The following is a 19,627-nucleotide window of genomic DNA, read 5'->3' on the forward strand; positions in this document are numbered from 1 at the left end:
GTCAAGTACGAATTATAATTTGATATGTGATACTTAGTATATTAATAATAATTGAGTTTACATTTTTAAACATAAGAATTTCATAATTTTTTTATTTTAATTTTTAATTTTTAAATTTTGATTTTTAATCTTAAAAGTTTAAATTAAATAAGGAGAAAAATTGTTGTACAAAATTGTAGAATATATACTAAAAAAAATACGAATAAAAATATAAAGAGCAAATGAAAAAGTATGTAGTTCCATTAATTAGATATCACCTTATTTTATCATATTAATTGAAATTTTCTTCACATTAAAATTCCCTAAATTAGAATTATCCATAATTACTTTAGAAAGGATATACTCCTTTCGTCCCATAGAAATAAGCCATATTTCATTTTTCGTCTGTCTCATAGAAATAGTCCATATCTATTTATGGAAACTTTTTTCTCCTTTTTTCCTTTATTATTTATGTGCCCCACAATCCACTACGCAATTTCAACTACTTTCTTTCCTTCTTTCTTAATTTACAAATTATACATTAAAACCCGTGCGGACCTAAATGACCTACTTTTATGGGACGGAGAGAATATTTGTAAAAATATAAATTATATTTATGGCAAAATGCCGTAAGAGTATTATGGCATAGAGTCATTACTTCTCTATGCCAAATAATTTCAAATTTAATAACGAGCACTCGATCGCATAAACTGTTAGTAATTGTCATTTTCTGCTCTCATCATCATCTACAAAGCTCATACAATCTCTGTTCAAACTAAAAATGGATTTGTTCATCTGCTTGCAAACAATCTCCGCCATTGTAGTATGCATATACGTCTCCAAAATCTTAAATTGGGTATGGTTCACACCAAGAAACCTCGAGAAACGCCTCCGGCAGCAGGGCTTCACCGGAAATTCTTACCGGATTTTGTTCGGAGACATGAGAGACATGAGACGGATGAGCAAAGAAGCCACCTCAAAACCCATCAATTTTACCCATGACTTCACCCATAGAATCATTCCCATCTTCCATTTTGCTCTCAACAAATATGGTAATATATAGGCTTTTTATCCTGGCATGCTAGTTTTTTCCTACTATTAGTTCCCTTATTTGATCCGTGGCGAGCTTTTTTTCCGATAACTGGTTTTTGGGACGAGTTCTCTTGTTTGGTTTGAATAAGCTTTTTCTTCTTTGATGCTAGTTTTTTTGTGATTAGTTCACTTATTTAATCCGCGACATGCTTTCTCCCTGATAGTCTAGTATTTGGAAAAAATTCTCTTGTTTGATCCATAACATTATGCTTACGAACTTGGTGGCAAGTTTTTTTCTATTGATCTACTAGTCTTTGGGAAAAATTCTTTAGTTTGATGAGTAACATTCTTCTTATGAACTTGTTGAGTCTTGATAGACTAGTCTTTGGGATGAGTTCTCCTGTTTGATTCAGCTGACGAACTTGGTCGCAAAATATTGAAACTGCAGGTGAGAAATGCTTTGTATGGTTCGGACCGAACCCTGCAATTGTTGTGATGAGCCCTGAACTTGTAAGAGAAGTTCTAACAAAGAGTAATGTTTTTCAAAAGCTTCCCGGTCGTCCCTTTGTTAGACTGATGAGTAAAGGACTAGTAACGCTCGAAACGGATAGATGGGCCAAGCATAGGAGACTCATCAATCCTGCATTTCATGTGAATAAACTCGAGGTAGGATCTTTCTACTTTATGATGAACATTAGGTATATACGGTTAAATACAATCGCGTGATTTCGTTCTCGTCTCTTTTGATATAAACAAATAGCATATGGTTCCTTCGTTCTACTTGAGCTGTGATGAGATGTTGAGAAAATGGGATGAGATTGTGGGAAATGGAGGAAGTTGTGAAGTGGATGTGTGGCCTTATCTTCAGACGATGACGAGTGATGTGATTTCAAGAACTGCGTTCGGGAGTAGCCATGAAGAAGGAAGAAAGATCTTTGAACTACAACAGGAATTAACTCAACATATTGTGCTAGCAAATCGATCTGTTTACATACCAGGATACAGGTACTGTTTCTTCAACCGCTCATCTGTATTCATTAATTTAATTCTTCTATACTTTTGATTTGTCTCGTATGTTTCAAAATTTGAATGATAGTTCATAAAGTTTTATTTCAAAATTGACACCAAGTTGGTGGTTTTGTCTTTCTTTGTGTTATGTTTTTTGTTCCTCTCATTGCACAGATTTTTGCCAACAAAAAATAACAAGAGAGTGAAAGAGATCGCCAAGGAAGTGAAGTCGTCTCTGCTCGATATAATCAATCGAAGAATCAAGGCAATGGAAGCAGGGGAAGCTAGCAAGGAAGACTTACTCGGATTACTACTCGAATCCAATTCCAAAGAAATCAAACAACATGGAAATAAGCACGGAATGAGCATGGACGAAGTCATTGAAGAATGCAAACTCTTCTACTTTGCAGGCCACGAGACAACCGCGTCTCTGCTTGTGTGGACAATGGTTCTATTGAGCAAGCACACAGAGTGGCAGACTCGGGCGAGGGATGAGGTTCTGCAAAATTTCAACAACGGAGAATCTAATTATCAACAACTGAATAACAACCTCAAAATTGTAAGTAATACTCTCTCCATCCCATTCAATTCGAAGAATTTCGTTTTCAGCATTAGCTTTTATATAGTGTTGTTTACTGTTGTATTAAGTGAAGAGAGAATAAAGTAGAGTATTTATTTACTTGAATGTTGTTGGAATAACTTGTTTTGCAATTTGTGTGCAGGTAGGCATGATCCTGCACGAGGTGCTACGACTCTACCCTCCTACGTTAATGTTTATGCGAAGGACGAACACAGAAGTTAGGTTAGGGAATGTGAGTGTACCGGAAGGAGTGCAGCTTATGCTGCCCTTGATCTTATTGCATCACGACCCCAAAATATGGGGCGAGGACGCAAAGGAATTCAATCCGGAGAGGTTTAGAGATGGCGTGCCTAAGGTGGCGCAGGGGGCGGGGGCGCTGGCCTACTTCCCATTCAGTTGGGGCCCGAGGATATGCATCGCGCAAAACTTTGCCATGTTGGAAGCTAAAATAGCGATGGCTATGATTCTGAAGCGTTATTCGTTTGAGCTTTCGCCTTCGTATTCGCATGCGCCTTACCAAGTGGTGGCTGTACAACCTCAACGCGGCGCGCATTTGGTTCTTAACAAACTATAAAGGGTTTGCGAAGGGTGGTGTGACGCCCCAACTTTTCCGATTCTTCTTAAGATTGTTCTTGGATCAACGTCGAACCTTTAACCGAATGGCGTCTTTGTTTTATTTTGACAATTTATGGAATTGTTTTTGTTCAAGAGGCCTTGTTTATTTTCACATCTTGCTTGATCGAATAAAGTGTATCTGAAATGCCAAAAGTATAGGTTTATTTGATAATGAAATGAGATCTCAAGATTAAGTTTTTTTTAGCACCTTGAATAAACGAATCTTAAGCCTGCCCAAGTCTATTCCTTAGATAGGAAAATTTACATCAGAGCTTGTATTAATTTCTCGAGCTAGAGTATGTAGTTACCGAAAGTAAATCTAGTTATATTAGACGAAATTTCTCACGAGTCTATTCCCTTAGATAGGAAATTTACATTACAGTTTGTATTAATACTCTTATTAATATCTCAAGCTAGAGTGTAATATATTTATTATCGAAAGTAAATCTAATTATATTAGACTAAATTTCTTACAAGTCTATTCCCTTAGATGGGAAAATTCTCAAACTAAATTAGGTGCTTCATTCATTGCATTAATTATTTTCTAGATGATTGTACCACTCAGGGGTTGCAAAATAGGTAGCGGGTAATTAGTAATTCCCATCTCGGCCCACTATCCGTCGGGTATTGGGTACCTGCTACCCGACGATAACAAGAAATGGGGCGGGATCGGGTGGTGTATTTTAGAGTTTTGCGGGTAGAGAGATGGAGAAAGAATAAAATAGGAGAGGGTAAAAGTAAAAAAAAAATTGGTGCTTTTTATCAAAATAGGAAATGACTCGGCTATAGTGGAACAACAAAAAAAGGAATACAACTCAACTACGGAGTGAGTAAAAAAATATAAATACTGGTGCAAATGATTAAGCTTTTTAATTAAAATTAATTTTATTTATATTTTATGGTGGCAAAATATTGAAACTGTAGGTGAGAATTGCTTTGTATGGTTCGGACCACGCCCAGCTATTGTTGTGATGAACCCAGAAACTGTAAGAGAAGTTCTGTCAAAGATGAATGTATTTCCCAAGCTTCCCGGTCGTCCCTTCGCTAGACTGATGACGAAAGGACTAGTAACGCTCGAAACGGATAGATGGCCAAGCATAGGAGACTCCTCAATCCTGCATTTCATCTTCATAAACTCCAGGTAGGATCTTGCAACTTTATGATGAAAATTAGATATATATTGTTAGAGATTGAGACTTGCAAGTGCAATGAGGATACACAATGAATCAAGGTGGAGCATGTAACACAAGATCAAGAACCAAGTTCAAAAAGTAGTTAAGCCTAACGGCTACTAGCCGTTGGAATCACTCGGTTGGCAGCGGTTATTGAGCTGGATCAAGAATGAAGATCTCGTTCATTCTTTAGTTGTGTAGCTAGTATAAATACTTGTGTAGATAGTTAGGTGTGTAACTCAATCATTCATAGCAAGATTCAATAAAAGCCTTTACACGTTTTTTCCAAGAAGAGGGTTTTCTACTTTCTCTATTTTACATTTCCAAGTCTACGTTGCATCTTGTTCTTGAAGCTGCGAAGCTCGATCCACTATCTCTACAGTTGGCGCCGTCTGTGGGAAGACCAAGGGAGTGGAACGAGCAGTAGAAGAGATGGCGGCTAGACTTGATGTTGAGAAGTTCACGGGTAGAAACGACTACGGCTTATGGAAGTTAAAGATGAGGGCCATTCTGGTGCAGCACGACTTATCTGCTGTTCTTGCCGCAGATGATTCAGATAAGGAGGGGAAGGCCGCTGCACTGGATGAGAGAGCTCAGGCAAAGCAAGATGAAATGCAACTCAAGGCGCATAGCGCGGTTATCCTATGTTTAGGTGACAAGGTTTTGCGGGAAGTGCAGAGTGAGAAGTCTGCTGCAGGTATCTTGGCTAAGCTTGATGATGTTTACTTGGCTAAATCATTAGCTAACCGCTTATACATGAAGAGGAGGCTCTATTCTTATAGCTTCACGGAGGACAAGCCAATAGTGGAACAATTGGAAGATTTTGCCAAATCTGTGGATGATTTGGAAGCTGTGGATGTAAAGATCTCAGATGAAGACAAAGCCATTCTTGTCTTGAATGCTTTACCAAGTTCGTATGATCAGCTAAGAGATGCAATACTATATGGGAGAGACAAGGTGATAACCTATAATGAGGTTCATGCGGCTCTTTTGGCCAAAGATCTGCAGAAAGGATCTCTGAAAATCCCAGTGCAACAAGCTGAGTCATTGAACATCAAGAAATGGAACAAGAAACCATTCAAGAAGAAGGCTGATGAAACCAAACCCGGGAGTTCTGGAGTAATTGAGAAGAGATCCTGCCACTGGTGTAAGAAGCCAGGGCATCTCAAGAGGGACTGTTATGGCTGGAAGAAGAAAATGGCTTCAGAAAATAAGTCCCACACCAATGTAGTCAGTAGTGATGGTGAGGAGCCTGCAGAAGTTCTGAATGTAGTTGACAGGATTGAGAAGGGGTCATGGATCATGGACTCCGGATGCTCTTTCCACATCTGTCCCCATCTCGAATGGTTCCAAGACATGGTGGAATGCAGTGGATCAGTGTTGCTGGGCAATGATAATGCCTGCACCATCAAGGGGATTGGCAACATCAAACTCAAGTTGAGTGATGGATCAGTCAAGATTCTGTCACAAGTGAGGTATATACCAGAGGTGAAACGAAATCTGATCTCTCTGGGAACCCTTGAAAAAAATGGATATTCATTCATTTCTGAAAATGGAGTTATGAAGGTGCTAAGAGGACAAGAAGTAAAGATGGTGGCTCAGAGAGGTGGGAGTTTGTACTATCTTCGAGCCACTGTTATGGTTGGTAAGATTAATGCAACTGTGAGCTCAGATGTTAAGTCTTGGCACCTCAAACTGGGACATCCGGCTGAAGGAACTATAAAAGCAATGATCCACAGAGGGATTATTGGAATCTCTAGCATGGAGAAGATGGAGCAGTGTCAAGACTGCATTCTGGGAAAATCCAAGAAGAAACCTTTTCCAGCAGGCAGCCATTCCTCCACTGCTCCACTGGACTATATACACTCAGACCTCTGGGGCCCATCTCCTACCAAGAGTTTAGGTAGAGGTAAGTACTACATGTCCATCATAGATGATTTTTCAAGAAAAGTTTGGGTGTTTATCTTGAAAGAAAAATCTCAAGCCTTCATCACTTTCAAGAATTGGTGTTCACTGATGAAAAATGAGAAGGGATCCTATCCTAAGGTGCTGAGGACTGATAATGGATTAGAGTATCTATCCAAGGAGTTTGACACTTTCTGCAATGAAAATGGAGTGAGAAGGCACAAAACCGTTCCAACAAATCCTCAACAAAACGGAGTTGTAGAGAGATTGAATCGCACATTACTCGAGAGAGTCAGATGTTTGATGTCTTCCTCAGGTGTTGACAAGAAGTTCTGGGCTGAGGCAGTAACCACTGCTGCTTTCTTGATCAACAAATGTCCTTCCTCAGCTATAGGAGGCTCTATCCCAGATGAAAGATGGTATGGCTCTCCACCTGATTACTCAATGTTAAAACCTTTTGGTTGTAGAGCTTTTGCACACACAAAGCAGGGAAAGCTGAATGCAAGAGCCTTGCAATGCATTATGCTGGGATATGAGAAAGGAGTCAAAGGGTATCGCTTGTGGTGCACTGAATCTGGGAAGCAGAAAGTCGTTATTAGCCGAGATGTTAAGTTCTTGGAGGACAAGATGCCATTTCTTGACTCAAAAAAGGCTAGTGAAGAGTCTGCTGACTCAAATGCTTTTGGATATTATCCAACTCAGATGCAAGGGGTTCTGACTCAGGGAGCAGATGCAGTAAATGAGGAAGTAGGTGGAGGACCTCAAGGGAGTCACAGTGATGATTCTGATCCAGAGCCAACTCAACATGAGCCAGCAAGGGAAAGGCCAAAAAGAAATATCAGGCTACCTTCCAGGTTCAATGGCTATGAGATGTTGTATTATGCTTTGCATGTGGCTGAAGAATTAGAGGCTTATGAACCTAAGTCCTACACAGAAGCAGTAAATGGACCTGAGAATGATCAATGGATCCAGGCTATGAAGGAGGAAATCGATTCCTTGATCAGCAATAAAACATGGATATTAGTTGAGAAAGCAAGATCCAGAAAAGTCATTGGGTGTAAATGGGTTTTTAAGAAAAAGATTGAATCAGCTGATGCTACAAAGGTCAGATTCAAAGCTCGATTGGTGGCTAAGGGGTTCAACCAAGTTGAAGGAATTGATTTCAATGAGATTTACTCTCCAGTGGTCAAGCACAATTCAATAAGAGTTTTGTTGGCTGTGGCTGCTAAGAGAGGATGTGAGCTGGAACAAATGGACGTCAAGACAGCTTTCTTGAATGGGGATCTTGAGGAAACGATATATATGGATCAGCCTCAAGGATTTGAAGTTCCTGGCTCAGAACACCAAGTTTGTATGCTGAAAAAGAGCATATACGGGCTGAAGCAGTCAAGTAGGCAATGGTATATTAAGTTTGGAGAAAGTCTTTCAAGGCTAGGATTCATCAGATCACAATATGACAGCTGTGTATTTGTGAAGAAACAGAAGAATAAGGATCCCATTTACTTACTTTTGTACGTGGATGATATGCTTTTGGCTGGAGAAGATATGAGGGAAATCAACAAAGTCAAAAACCAGCTTAAGGCAGATTTTGAAATGAAAGATCTTGGCAAGGCAAGAAGGATTCTAGGGATTGTGAGAGATAAATCCAGCAAGAGACTTTGGTTATATCAAACTGATTATATACAGAAAACCTTGAAGAAATTCAGGCTTGAAAATATGAAAAGCACAACAACACCTATGCCTGTGCATTTGAAGCTGTGTACTGATCAGAGATCCAAAACAGAGGATGAGAGGAGTGAAATGGAGCTCATTCCCTATTCAAATATTTTTGGGAGTCTCATGTATCTCATGATTTGCACCAGACCAGATATTGCTCATGCGATTAGTGTGACAAGCAGATACATGGGTGATTTTGGCACACAGCACTGGAATGGTTTGAAGTGGTCTCTGAGATATCTTTGTGGTGCAGATAGATTGGGATTGCTATTCAATGGTGAAAGTGAGTCTGAGGTGGAGCCTTTGATAGGCTATTGCGACTCTGACTATGCAGCAAATTTGGATACAAGGAAGTCCCAAACCGGGTATGTGTTCACTTTATATGGAACTGCTGTGTGCTGGAAATCTTGTTTGCAAAGCGTGGTGGCATTGAGCACTACAGAGGCTGAATACATGTTTCTTACATCTGCTGTTAAAGAGAGTAAATGGTTGTTGGGGCTTATATCTGAGTTTGGAATTCAACAGAGCAGTGTTTCAGTTTTCTGTGACAATAATGGAGCGTTATGCTTGGCGAGACATCCTCAATTCCATGAGCGAAGTAAGCATATAGACGTGAGGCTTCATTTTATCAGAGATGAGGTGGAGTATGGAAGGGTGAGGGTGCTGAAGATTGACACGGCTCACAATCCAGCGGATATGCTTACCAAGGCATTGAATAAGGACAAATTTGAGTATTGTTGCAGGCTGATCAGTTTATGTTCCATGAAGATTTGATCATTGCATTGAAGTCTAGGTGGAGATTGTTAGAGATTGAGACTTGCAAGTGCAATGAGGATACACAATGAAGCAAGGTGGAGCATGTAACACAAGATCAAGAACCAAGTTCAAAAAGCAGTTAAGCCTAACGGCTACTAGCCGTTGGAATCACTCGGTTGGCAGCGGTTATTGAGCTGGATCAAGAATGAAGATCTCGTTCATTCTTTAGTTGCGTAGCTAGTATAAATACTTGTGTAGATAGTTAGGTGTGTAACTCAATCATTCATAGCAAGATTCAATAAAAGCCTTTACACGTTTTTTCCAAGAAGAGGGTTTTCTACTTTCTCTATTTTACATTTCCAAGTCTACGTTGCATCTTGTTCTTGAAGCTGCGAAGCTCGATCCACTATCTCTACATATATAACCGTTGACACCGTGTTGACATTTTTTGTTGCTGTTATTTTATCATCTGTTGACATTTTCTAACAGTACAAATCATAGTTTAGAATTTGTACAATATTTAGAGTTTGCATTTGATCACGTCCCTATATATTTATTAATCTTGTTTTTGTCCCTTATTGATAAAAAAAAACAGCATATGGTTCCATATTTCTACTTGAGCTGTAATGAGATGTTGAGCAAATGGGATGAGATTGTGGGAAATGAAGGAAGTTGTGAAGTGGATGTGTGGCCTCATCTTCAGACAATGGCGGGTGATGCGATTTCAAGAACTGTGTTCGGGAGTAACTATCTCGAAGGAAGAAGGATCTTTGAACTACAACATGAATTAGCTCAACAGGTTGTCGCAGCGAATCGATCTGTTAACATCTCAGGATACAGGTGCTGTTTCTTCAACCTCTTCTTGATTTCTGTGTCTTATGTTTTTGTTCCTCTCATTGGGCAGGTTTTTGCCAACAAAAAGTAACAAGAGAGTGAAAGAGATCGCTAAGGAAGTGAAATCGTCTCTGCTCGACATAATCAACCGGAGAATGAGAGCAATGGAAGCTAGCCAGGAAGACTTACTTGGAATGCTACTCGAATCCAATTCCAAAGAAATCAAACAACATGGAAATAAGCATGGACGAAGTAATCGAAGAATGCAAGCTCTTCTACTTTGCAGGCCACGAGACAACCGCGTCTCTGCTCGCCTGGACAATGGTTCTACTGAGCAAGCACACAGAGTGGCCGACTCGGGCGAGGGACGAGGTTCTGAAAGTTTTCAACAATGCAGAATTTGATCATCAACAAGTGAATTACCTCAAAATTGTAAGTTATATATGCAGTGTTTTTTTAGTATGTTAAGTGGAGAGAGAATAAAGTACAGAGTGACACTTTGACCGTGACATAATTAAGGAGTAGGGCAGGTAATTTTTGGCACGACACGAACCCGCACGAAATTAATGAGTATGTGTCAAAGCTTATTGGGTTCGTGTCCTTATCGTGTCGACACGATAACGACACGAAAACTTCGTGTCGTGTTCGTGTTACACGTTAAGAAATAATATTAATATATTATAATATTATTTTTTTATTTATTTTAAATTTTAAAATTAAAATTTTTAATTTAATATTAGAAATAATATTAATATATTATAATATTATTATTATAGTGTCGTTATTGTGTCGTTTCATATATGTGTTGTTATCGTGTCGTGTTGACTCGAAATGGTTCGTGTCGTTAATGGGTTCATGTCGTGTTTGTGTCTGAGGGTAGCGGGTCGTGTTCGTGTTTGTTGTTATCGTGTCGACACGATAACAACACAACACGCACGATTTGTCACCCCTATTAAGGATACAGTAACTCGATTGGAAGTGCGACTTGATATCATATAACCACGAATTAACAGTTTTTGTGTCTGGGGAATGAAAAAATGATAAAACAAGCGAATTCCATCATTTTTAAAAAAAATGATCGTGTAAAAACGGAATAATCGAGAAAAAGATATCACACAATAATACAGTATAGGTGATAAAATAGGAATTCCCATAATGGATCGATATTGAATGACGAATCTACCCTTATCATTAGTATAATCTGAAATTGAAGCAGGCAGTATGCTAGCCGTTGATCCGAAAAAATGGATGGACACGATATTGAATGACGAATCTACCCTTATCACACAAAAATGATCGTGTTTTAATTGATTTAAATATTTTATAGGAGTATAGATACTTGGTACACTGCCTCCATTGACTGCTTACGAGTATATTTTTATTTGAAAAAAAATTATCATTTAAATCACAATTTTTAGTTGATTTCTTGTAATTTCCATAATTTATAAAAATAGCTAAGTAAATCATAACTTTTGCACATCACTCAATTGTCCTATAAAATTAAAATTTTAAAGAAAATTTTCATTTAAATTTAAATCATTAATTTTTGATAGATTTTTAAATAATTATTAATTAATTGGTGAAGATAAAATGACGAATAGGATAAAATCACGACAGATTTCATCAAAATTTAAATTGCATGAGATATATTGTGAAAATTCAATCCACGTAAGTTGAAAATTTTTAGAAAACAACTTTTTCTATACATAATTAGCAAAAATTGCAATTTTATTTACTCCCAAGTTGCGAGAAACCCTCCTTATTTCTTCTCACACAAAGTTGAAAAAGACAATAAAAGAAAGCTAGATCTTGCGAAGGATAAGGTGAGCTCCATGCTGAGGCAGAGTAGTAACAACGGTGAAAGGAGCATGCGTATACGAAGGCGAAAGCTCGAACGAGAAGCGCTGCAGAATCATCGCTACCGCTGTCTTCGCCTCCAACATCGCAAACATTTGCCCCACGCATATGCGCGGCCCCCACCCGAACGGGAAGAATATCCCCTGCCCCCCCTTCTGAGCCTTCAGCATTCCTTCACTGAACCTCTCCGGATTGAACTCCAAAGCGTCATCCCCCCATATCTTCTGGTCGTGATTCAATATCAGGATCGGAAGCGATATCTGCACCCCAGCCGGCAGCCTCATCTTGCCCAACTTCGTCTCCTCGCTCACTCTCCGCCCCAGCGCCACTACAGGTGGGTAAAGCCTCAAAACCTCGTACAGAATCATGGTCACCTACCATAAAGAGCAATAAAATTAGGAAAACAGAAACTTCACTCGAACATCAGACCTTTAGCCATAGACATTAGCCAGTAGACTCTACTGTTAGGCCGCAAACGTAAAGGGGAGACCAACCAAATACTAGGTTCCATCCTAAAACATAGGTGTTTAAGTTGATTTCCCTTACTAAGAAACTAACATAATTTGATCAAATTTCATGATTTCAACGACTATCATCCCATATTCTTACAATCTTGAGGTGACTCAAGCCAGCAAAGTCCGGTTTCCTGCCACCAAAGACGTGCAAAACCTCTTCCCGGGCTTTGGCCTGCCAGTCGGGATGAGCGCTCAGCATCACCATCACCCACACGAGCCACGAGGAGGTGGTCTCCTGCCCTGCAAAGTAGAAGAGCTTGCACTCCTCGACCACCTCGGCTATGCTCAATCCGTAGCCCCTGTTGCCACCCTCTTCAATTTCTAGAAAGTTGGAGTCCAGCAATATCCCAAGAAGGTCGTCCCGGCTCCCGGCTTCCTCTGTTTCCATCGACTTGATCCTTCTGCTGATGAGATCCCGGATCATCGACTGGACTTCTCTCTCAGTCTCCTTCATCCTCCTATTCTTCTTGGTGGGAACATATCTACACTTCATCAACAAACATACTATATACTTACCAAATCTACACATCATCAACAAACATACTATATACTTACCAAATCTACACATCATCAATAGACAACAAATACATAACAAAATTAGTATGATAAAGTTTATATTGGTACCTCCATCCCGGGATATATAAAGACCGCGAAGCTTGCATCACAAACTCTGCCTGCTCTTTCTGGAGCTGGAATATCCTTCTACCTTCTTGGTAGCTGCTCCCGAACGCAGTTCTTGAAATTGCATCACTCGTTAAGCTCTGCAAATCCGGCCATACATCCACCTCACCGGAGACGGCCTTCTCCTCCCATTTGCTCAAGACTTCTTCGCAGCTCAACTGAAAAGCTGGGATCATAAGCTGCACCAACAATCAATCACAGTTAGCTACACCATAGCATGATCCCACCATGAACTATGCAGTAGATAATGATGATGATAACCTTGAGTTTTTCAACATGGAAAGCAGGATTGATGATCTTCCTGTGTTTGGCCCATTTATCTTTTTCTTGGTTGAGAACTCCTTGTACAAGCAGCTTTGTTAGTGGATTCCTGTTTTCTTGCTTTAGGTATAGATAACTCTTGTTGAGCACCTCCTTAATTAGCTCAGGATCCATCAAAATAACTGAGGGTATCGTCCCTAGCCAGAAGAAACACTCATTTCCTGCAATTTTTAGGAATCAAAACCAACCAAATCAGATTTTACCTTTTGTATCCATTCAATTAAATCACAGCAGAATCAAACAATTTTGTGCGAGGGTTATATCGTAATTCAAATTGACTACACGATTAGTAAAATTGGGGATAAAAAACAAAACCTAATTTTGTACATTCAAGTATTAAAGAAGCAAAAATTTCTAAAAAATACCGTATTTCTGAATGATACTGAGGAAAAAAGATTGAAGTCTGGGCTTGATATCATCGTGGAGATTAATTGGGGAAGACCTAGCTTCGATGATCGACTGCATAAGCTCCTTCAAGTCACCATACATCAATTTGTAAGGATTACCCTTTAGCCCTGAAAAGGTGGACACAAATCTGAGGTGAAGAAAGCAGAAATAAACATAGCCATAAATAAACTCAAGATCTCAGAAGTGTTACTGTTTCATTTGTTTTATATTGAGATTACAGACTCAGTCTTTATACTACTTAATGGAATAATCTAGAACTCCAATCAGTTACACAAACAAACACTAAAACTAACAAACTCTCGTACTCACTAATCCTTTCATTAATGCTTCCTTGAACGTACAAGAATTATTCCATGATGCACAAGATCCAGCTGTCTGTGATGGCAATGATCTGGTGCTCACACAATAAGCTTCAGCTCGTGCACTCTCTTTTCCAAATGTGCATGAGTCCATGTCATGACTGCCACGTCCTCCATGCACGTCAGCTTTGCTCTCTTGATCTTTAACGCTATCCACAACTTCATCATCTTTGAGCTCTAGGATCTTGACACTTCTAACATCCCCCCTCAACCTGAGTGAGGCTAGAGAAACTACACCGAGTCTGTTTCGAAGCTTCATGAAAGGTTGTTGACTCAGTGGCTTTGTAAAGATATCAGCCACTTGATCAACAGAAGGAACATGCCTAAGATCAAGTTCTCTATTTAAAACCTTGTCTCTCACAAAGTGTATGTCAAGCTCAATATGTTTGGTCCGAGCATGCAACACAGGATTGGACGCAAGAGCAATGGCACTCAAGTTGTCAACCCACACTATTGGAGCAGATTTGAGTGAAAATTTTAGTTCACTCAATGCAGACCGAAGCCAAGCAACTTCTGCAGCTGCATGAGCTAAACTCCTATATTCTGCCTCTGTGCTCGAACGAGCCACGACCGTTTGCTTCTTGACACACCATGAGATCAGATTGCATCCAAAATAGGTACAAAAACCAGTGGTTGATCTCCTATCATCAAGATCAGAAGCCCAATCTGAATCTGAGAATGCAGATAGAACACCATTTGAAGGTTGAATCTGAATCCCATAGTCCAAAGTCCCTGATAAATATCTGAGAATCCTCTTTACAGCCTTCCAATGAGTATCAAGAGGTGAAGCCATGTATTGGCTCACCTTGTTAACTGCATAGTTAATATCTGGCCTTGTGATAGCGGCATATTGAAGAGCACCTACCACACTCCTATAGAGTTTAGCATTAGCAACAGGGGCACCGATGTTCTTACTGAGCTCACAAGACGACACCATAGGTGTAGGACATCCTTTTGCCCCGGTCATATTAGCCTTCTTCAATAAATCCTTAATGTAAGTTGACTGACACAAATGAAGACCTGCAGCAGTTTTGATAACTTCAACACCAAGGAACAAATTAACCTCACCAAGATTTTTAAGAGAGAAATGAGCATTCAGTTGTGTAATAATTCTCTTGACAGCAGAGGAGCAAGAACCAGTAATGAGAATATCATCAACATATATCAATAGATAAATAACCTCAGTGGCTGACTTCTTGATGAACATTGAAGCATCAGCTCTGGATTGTGTGAAGCCCAGAGACATAAGAGCAGAATGTATGGTGTAAAACCAAGCCCTCGAAGCTTGTTTGAGACCATAGATAGCCTTGTTCAGCTTGCAGACCAAATGGGATCCTCCCTGTTCAAATCCCTGAGGTTGTCTCATGTAGATATCCTCCTTCAATTCTCCATTGAGAAACGCATTGTTCACATCAAGGTGAGTAATTTCCCATCCATAACTAACAGCTATGGTGAGAATAAGCCTTATAGTGGCTGGTTTGACAACCGGACTGAAAGTCTCAGTAAAATCAAAACCAGCTTGTTGTGAGAACCCTTGAGCAACAAGTCTAGCCTTATGCCTAGCAATGTCTCCAGATAGATGAAGCTTCAGCTTAAAAATCCAGGTACACCCAACAAGATTCTTTCCAGGTGGTAGAGTGGTCAAGAACCAGGTCTTGTTCTTGAGAAGAGCCAAATATTCAGCTTCCATAGCACTTTTCCAAGCTGGAATAACAAGAGCTTCTGCAGCTGACTTGGGAGTGTAGTGAGTGACAGCAAGATTGAAGAGCTTAGGTTTAAAGATACCTGCCTTTGACCTAGTAGTCATGTGATGCTTGCTGGATACATTATCATTTGCAACAGCTGGAACAGCAGATTGTGTATGGGCATCTTGTTCAGGTGCTGCAGTACTTCTTCCACTATAAGGAGTAGGAGAAGGTGGAGATACTGAGTCATTATCTGAGCTCATTCCTTGAGCTGGAGATGAAGAGTCTCCAGAAATAGGAACACTAGTTTGCTGATCAGTAAGGCTCGAAGGAGTGAAGAAGTGAGAGCCAAGTGCACCATTATCTGACTCATCAGAGGAAAAAATTGTTGTGTAAGGGAAAGTTTTCTCATCAAACACAACATCTCTAGAAACAATCACTCTTCCATCTGGTAGAAGTGCTTTATACCCTTTGTGAGATCCACTATATCCCAGAAAAACAGATTTTAGTGATCTACTTTCAAGCTTGTGATCATTGTAAGGCCTGACAAGAGGATAACACAAACATCCAAATACCCTCAAGGCTGAATAATCTGGTTTCTTGGAGTAGAGCCTCTGAAATGGAGATATGTTACCAATCACTTTGAAAGGCATTCTGTTGATCAGAAAGACAGCTGAAACAAAGGCATCATCCCAAAAATAAGTTGGGAGTGAAGCTTGTGTTAAGAGAGTAAGTCCAGTCTCCACAATGTGCCTATGTTTCCTCTCTGCTAGGCCATTTTGTTGGGGCGTGTAAGGACATGAAACTCTATGTGATATGCCACTCTGTTTAAGAAAATGAGTCAAGCCTTGATACTCTCCACCCCAATCAGATTGCAAGCACTTAATTCTAGTCCCTAGCAGATTTTCTGATGAGGATTTGAACATCTTGAAAACATCTATCACAGCACTTTTAACCTTGAGTAAATATATCCAGGTAAACCTTGAACAATGATCAACAAATGACACATAATATTTGTAACCATTCCTTGAAGTGATAGGTGATGGCCCCCAGAGATCAGAATGCACAAGTTCAAGAGGGGAATTAACAACAGAATCAGAAGAACCATATGGGAGTCTATGAGCTTTAGAAACACAGCAAGAATGACACAACTGATTTTCATTGATAGAGTTGATAGGAAAATTACAGCTTCTTAGGACACTCTTAACAACATTCAAAGTAGGGTGTCCTAATCTATTGTGCCACAAGCCTAAGTCTAGCTTGAGATCATGATTCAAAATATGACTATGTGCTGAAGAGGCCGAGCTGACAGTGTAGACAGCAGGGCAGTTTTGATTTGAAGCAACAGGAAAAGTAGTGGTGGAGCTAGAGCTTCTCTTGATTGGAGAGTGATCAACAAGAAAATGATATAGTCCTCTGTCAAAAACTCCCTTGAGGACGGTTTCCCGGGTTCCCAGATCCTTTACAAAACAGAGGTCAGGATGAAACTCAAAGAACACAGAATTATCCCTAGCAAACTTAGATACACTCAGTAGATTCTTAGTTATACTAGGAACATGTAATAGATTTTTCAGCATTAGTTTCCTGGAGAAACCAGTATGAGGTTTCAATTCAGTCTCACCAATATTAGAAATATTCACTGCAGACCCATTACCAAGAAGGAGTTTCTTACCTCCATTATACTCAGAGCTGATATTCAGGTTAGCAAGATCACCAGAGACATGGTGAGTGGCTCCAGAGTCTGGATACCAGCTTGTTGATGCAGTGGATTCAAAGCCAAATTCTGATGGTGCTGAGGCAATGGATGGGGAAGGCCTTACTGCAGTAGCCTGAGCAAGATGTGCTGAGGGGTTGAAATACCCTTGATGCTGCTGGTTCTGAGAATTTCCTCTGAATTGAGGTTGTGTCTGAGCAGGGGAGAAGTTTTGCTCAAACCGATGCCAGCACTTTGCAGCTGTGTGGCCAGGCTTTTCACACAGTTGACAGATGACTTTGTTGCCTCCTCTACCAAAGCCTCTGCCTCCTCTACCTCCTCTTTGATTCCTTGAGCCGCCTCTACCATTTCCTGGACCAAAGTTGGAGTTGTAGGGACTGAAATCCTTTTTCTGATTAGCTTGCTGCATCAAATGTAGAGCTGGTTGAGACCCCTCTGAGCTAGAAGAGTGAGACCTTGTGGTTTCCATTCTGGACTCAAAGGTCAGTAGAAAGGCAGTTGCATCACCTAGGGTCCAGGAATCAGGCCTTGAGCTTATGGCGCACACAGCAGGGTCATATTCTTGACCAAGGCCTCCAAGGATGTGCATAACCTGCTCATCTTCTGAGATTCTAGATCCCACAGATCCCAGCAAATCAAAGTAGTTCCTCATTTTCCCAATGTACTCACTCATAGTGAGTGTGTCCTTCTTCTGATTTTGCATCATTTGCCTGTATTGCATTATCTTTGCAGTGGACCTGCTTGCAAAGTTTGTCTCCAGAGCACTCCAAATATCCCTTGCTGACCTCAACCCAACAACTAGGCCGAGAGCTCCTTCCGAAAGAGAGGAAAGAAGCCAGGCTGCAACTCTTCGGTCTTGTCTTTGCCAAGCAATAAAATCCTCATTTGGAGCTACAGATCCTCCCTCACCTTCTGCAATAAATATCGTCTGAGGTGGAGGCTGCTTTTCTCCATTCAAAAAGCCTTCAAGACCATATCCATAGGCTGTGACATCCACCTGCTGCTGCCACATCAAGAAGTTGGCATCAGTCAACTTGACTGAAACAGGTGGAAGCTGAGAGTATACTGATTGAGCCGCTTGGCTCTGGATGGTTCCTCCTGGAGACGAATTGGCACTTGCCATTTTTCAAAAAAAAAAAAAAAAAAACAAGGAAGGAAAAGCAGTATAGAGACAAGATCAAAAAGATCTTGCTCTGATACCATGAAAAGGTGGACACAAATCTGAGGTGAAGAAAGCAGAAATAAACATAGCCATAAATAAACTCAAGATCTCAGAAGTGTTACTGTTTCATTTGTTTTATATTGAGATTACAGACTCAGTCTTTATACTACTTAATGGAATAATCTAGAACTCCAATCAGTTACACAAACAAACACTAAAACTAACAAACTCTCGTACTCACTAATCCTTTCATTAATGCTTCCTTGAACGTACAAGAATTATTCCATGATGCACAAGATCCAGCTGTCTGTGATGGCAATGATCTGGTGCTCACACAATAAGCTTCAGCTCGTGCACTCTCTTTTCCAAATGTGCATGAGTCCATGTCATGACTGCCACGTCCTCCATGCACGTCAGCTTTGCTCTCTTGATCTTTAACGCTATCCACAACTTCATCATCTTTGAGCTCTAGGATCTTGACACTTCTAACAAGCCCCTGCTTCCTGAGGGCTCTCTCCAACTTTTTAGGCTTGATGTATGCCCAATTCAGTAATTTCCAAGTGTAAATCAACGCCAAAAATGCTAAAACAGCAGCAGCCAGTGTTTGGAATCCGACCACCATTGTCATGCCTCCCTTTGGCTATGGCGGCAGCTCTTTATATAGAGCTCGACAGATTCCCAATCTAGTGGAGTATATAGAATGAAAGTGATGAAGCAAAACAAGATCAGGATGAGATTTTGATGAGGATAAGAGTTTCCTCGAACATGCATGGAGAAAGCCTCACTCACCTGTCAACCCACTAACTTTGATGTTTGTAATATGATGATCACATTATTGAATCACCTCATTCATAATATACTACTACATTTTATAATACACTAATAATAACATAAACTTATTTAACACCAACTACTTTTGATTTAAAGGGATTTATTGTGTATTTTTAGTCCTAATATTTGAATTTAATCGTATAAATTATTTATTGTGACATGAAACAAACAAGATGACAAATTTATGAGGATGACATTTTCCACAAAACATGCATTGAGAAGATATAGGAATTCCTAGTCCACACTAGGTTCGATTTTTTTGTAATATTCTTCCGTTTTTTTTCTTTGTAGTACTATATGATTCCGCAAGAATAAAAGATTTGTTAAATAAATTTGTCTGCCAATGGCTGATTATAATCTAACATGAAAATGATGATACAAAAGAAGATGACAAATTAATGAGGATAATAATAGTAATTGCCTTGGAACATGCATGGTGAAGAAAAATGGGCTGGAATATATCAACTCCACACTCCACACACTATGTTTGATTTTTC

At 39.8% G+C, this 19,627-nt stretch overlaps 3 protein-coding genes across 3 annotated transcripts; 1 reads left to right on the plus strand and 2 right to left on the minus strand.

The window, feature by feature from the left end:
- The first annotated feature begins 642 nt into the window (after positions 1-642).
- On the plus strand, positions 643-3,307 carry LOC121811142 (cytochrome P450 CYP72A219-like). Its single transcript, XM_042211939.1, has 5 exons — positions 643-1,031; positions 1,460-1,677; positions 1,772-2,016; positions 2,194-2,578; positions 2,742-3,307. Exons 1-5 carry the CDS (start codon positions 761-763, stop codon positions 3,171-3,173), a joined length of 1,551 nt encoding a protein of 516 aa, XP_042067873.1. The 5' UTR covers positions 643-760; the 3' UTR covers positions 3,174-3,307.
- A 7,970-nt stretch (positions 3,308-11,277) lies between these two features.
- On the minus strand, positions 11,278-13,571 carry LOC121742609 (cytochrome P450 72A397-like). Its single transcript, XM_042135804.1, has 5 exons — positions 13,337-13,571; positions 12,912-13,132; positions 12,594-12,829; positions 12,064-12,451; positions 11,278-11,828 (listed from the first exon to the last, which is right to left on the minus strand). Exons 1-5 carry the CDS (start codon positions 13,458-13,460, stop codon positions 11,400-11,402), a joined length of 1,398 nt encoding a protein of 465 aa, XP_041991738.1. The 5' UTR covers positions 13,461-13,571; the 3' UTR covers positions 11,278-11,399.
- Positions 13,572-18,406: 4,835 nt separating this feature from the next.
- Positions 18,407-19,135, minus strand: LOC121742610. Its single transcript, XM_042135805.1, has one exon. It carries the CDS (start codon positions 18,925-18,927, stop codon positions 18,520-18,522), a length of 408 nt encoding a protein of 135 aa, XP_041991739.1. The 5' UTR covers positions 18,928-19,135; the 3' UTR covers positions 18,407-18,519.
- Between the last annotated feature and the right edge of the window lie 492 nt (positions 19,136-19,627).

Source organism: Salvia splendens, chromosome 7 (genome assembly GCF_004379255.2).
Source record: "Salvia splendens isolate huo1 chromosome 7, SspV2, whole genome shotgun sequence".
NCBI classification, from domain to species: Eukaryota; Viridiplantae; Streptophyta; class Magnoliopsida; order Lamiales; family Lamiaceae; genus Salvia; species Salvia splendens.

Bases quoted from the DNA above. Each gene is read 5' to 3' on its own strand.
- LOC121811142 (XM_042211939.1), top strand. From the start codon at position 761: ATGGATTTGTTCATCTGCTTGCAAACAATCTCCGCCATTGTAGTATGC. The intron at 1,678-1,771 runs GTAGGATCTTTC...ATAAACAAATAG, and splicing joins TTCATGTGAATAAACTCGAG to CATATGGTTCCTTCGTTCTA. The intron at 2,017-2,193 runs GTACTGTTTCTT...CTCATTGCACAG, and splicing joins GTTTACATACCAGGATACAG to ATTTTTGCCAACAAAAAATA.
- LOC121742609 (XM_042135804.1), bottom strand. From the start codon at position 13,460: ATGTATGGTGACTTGAAGGAGCTTATGCAGTCGATCATCGAAGCTAGG. The intron at 13,133-13,336 runs GTATTTTTTAGA...TAAAAATTGCAG, and splicing joins CAGTATCATTCAGAAATACG to GAAATGAGTGTTTCTTCTGG. The intron at 12,452-12,593 runs GTACCAATATAA...GATGAAGTGTAG, and splicing joins TTATATATCCCGGGATGGAG to ATATGTTCCCACCAAGAAGA.
- LOC121742610 (XM_042135805.1), bottom strand. From the start codon at position 18,927: ATGACAATGGTGGTCGGATTCCAAACACTGGCTGCTGCTGTTTTAGCA.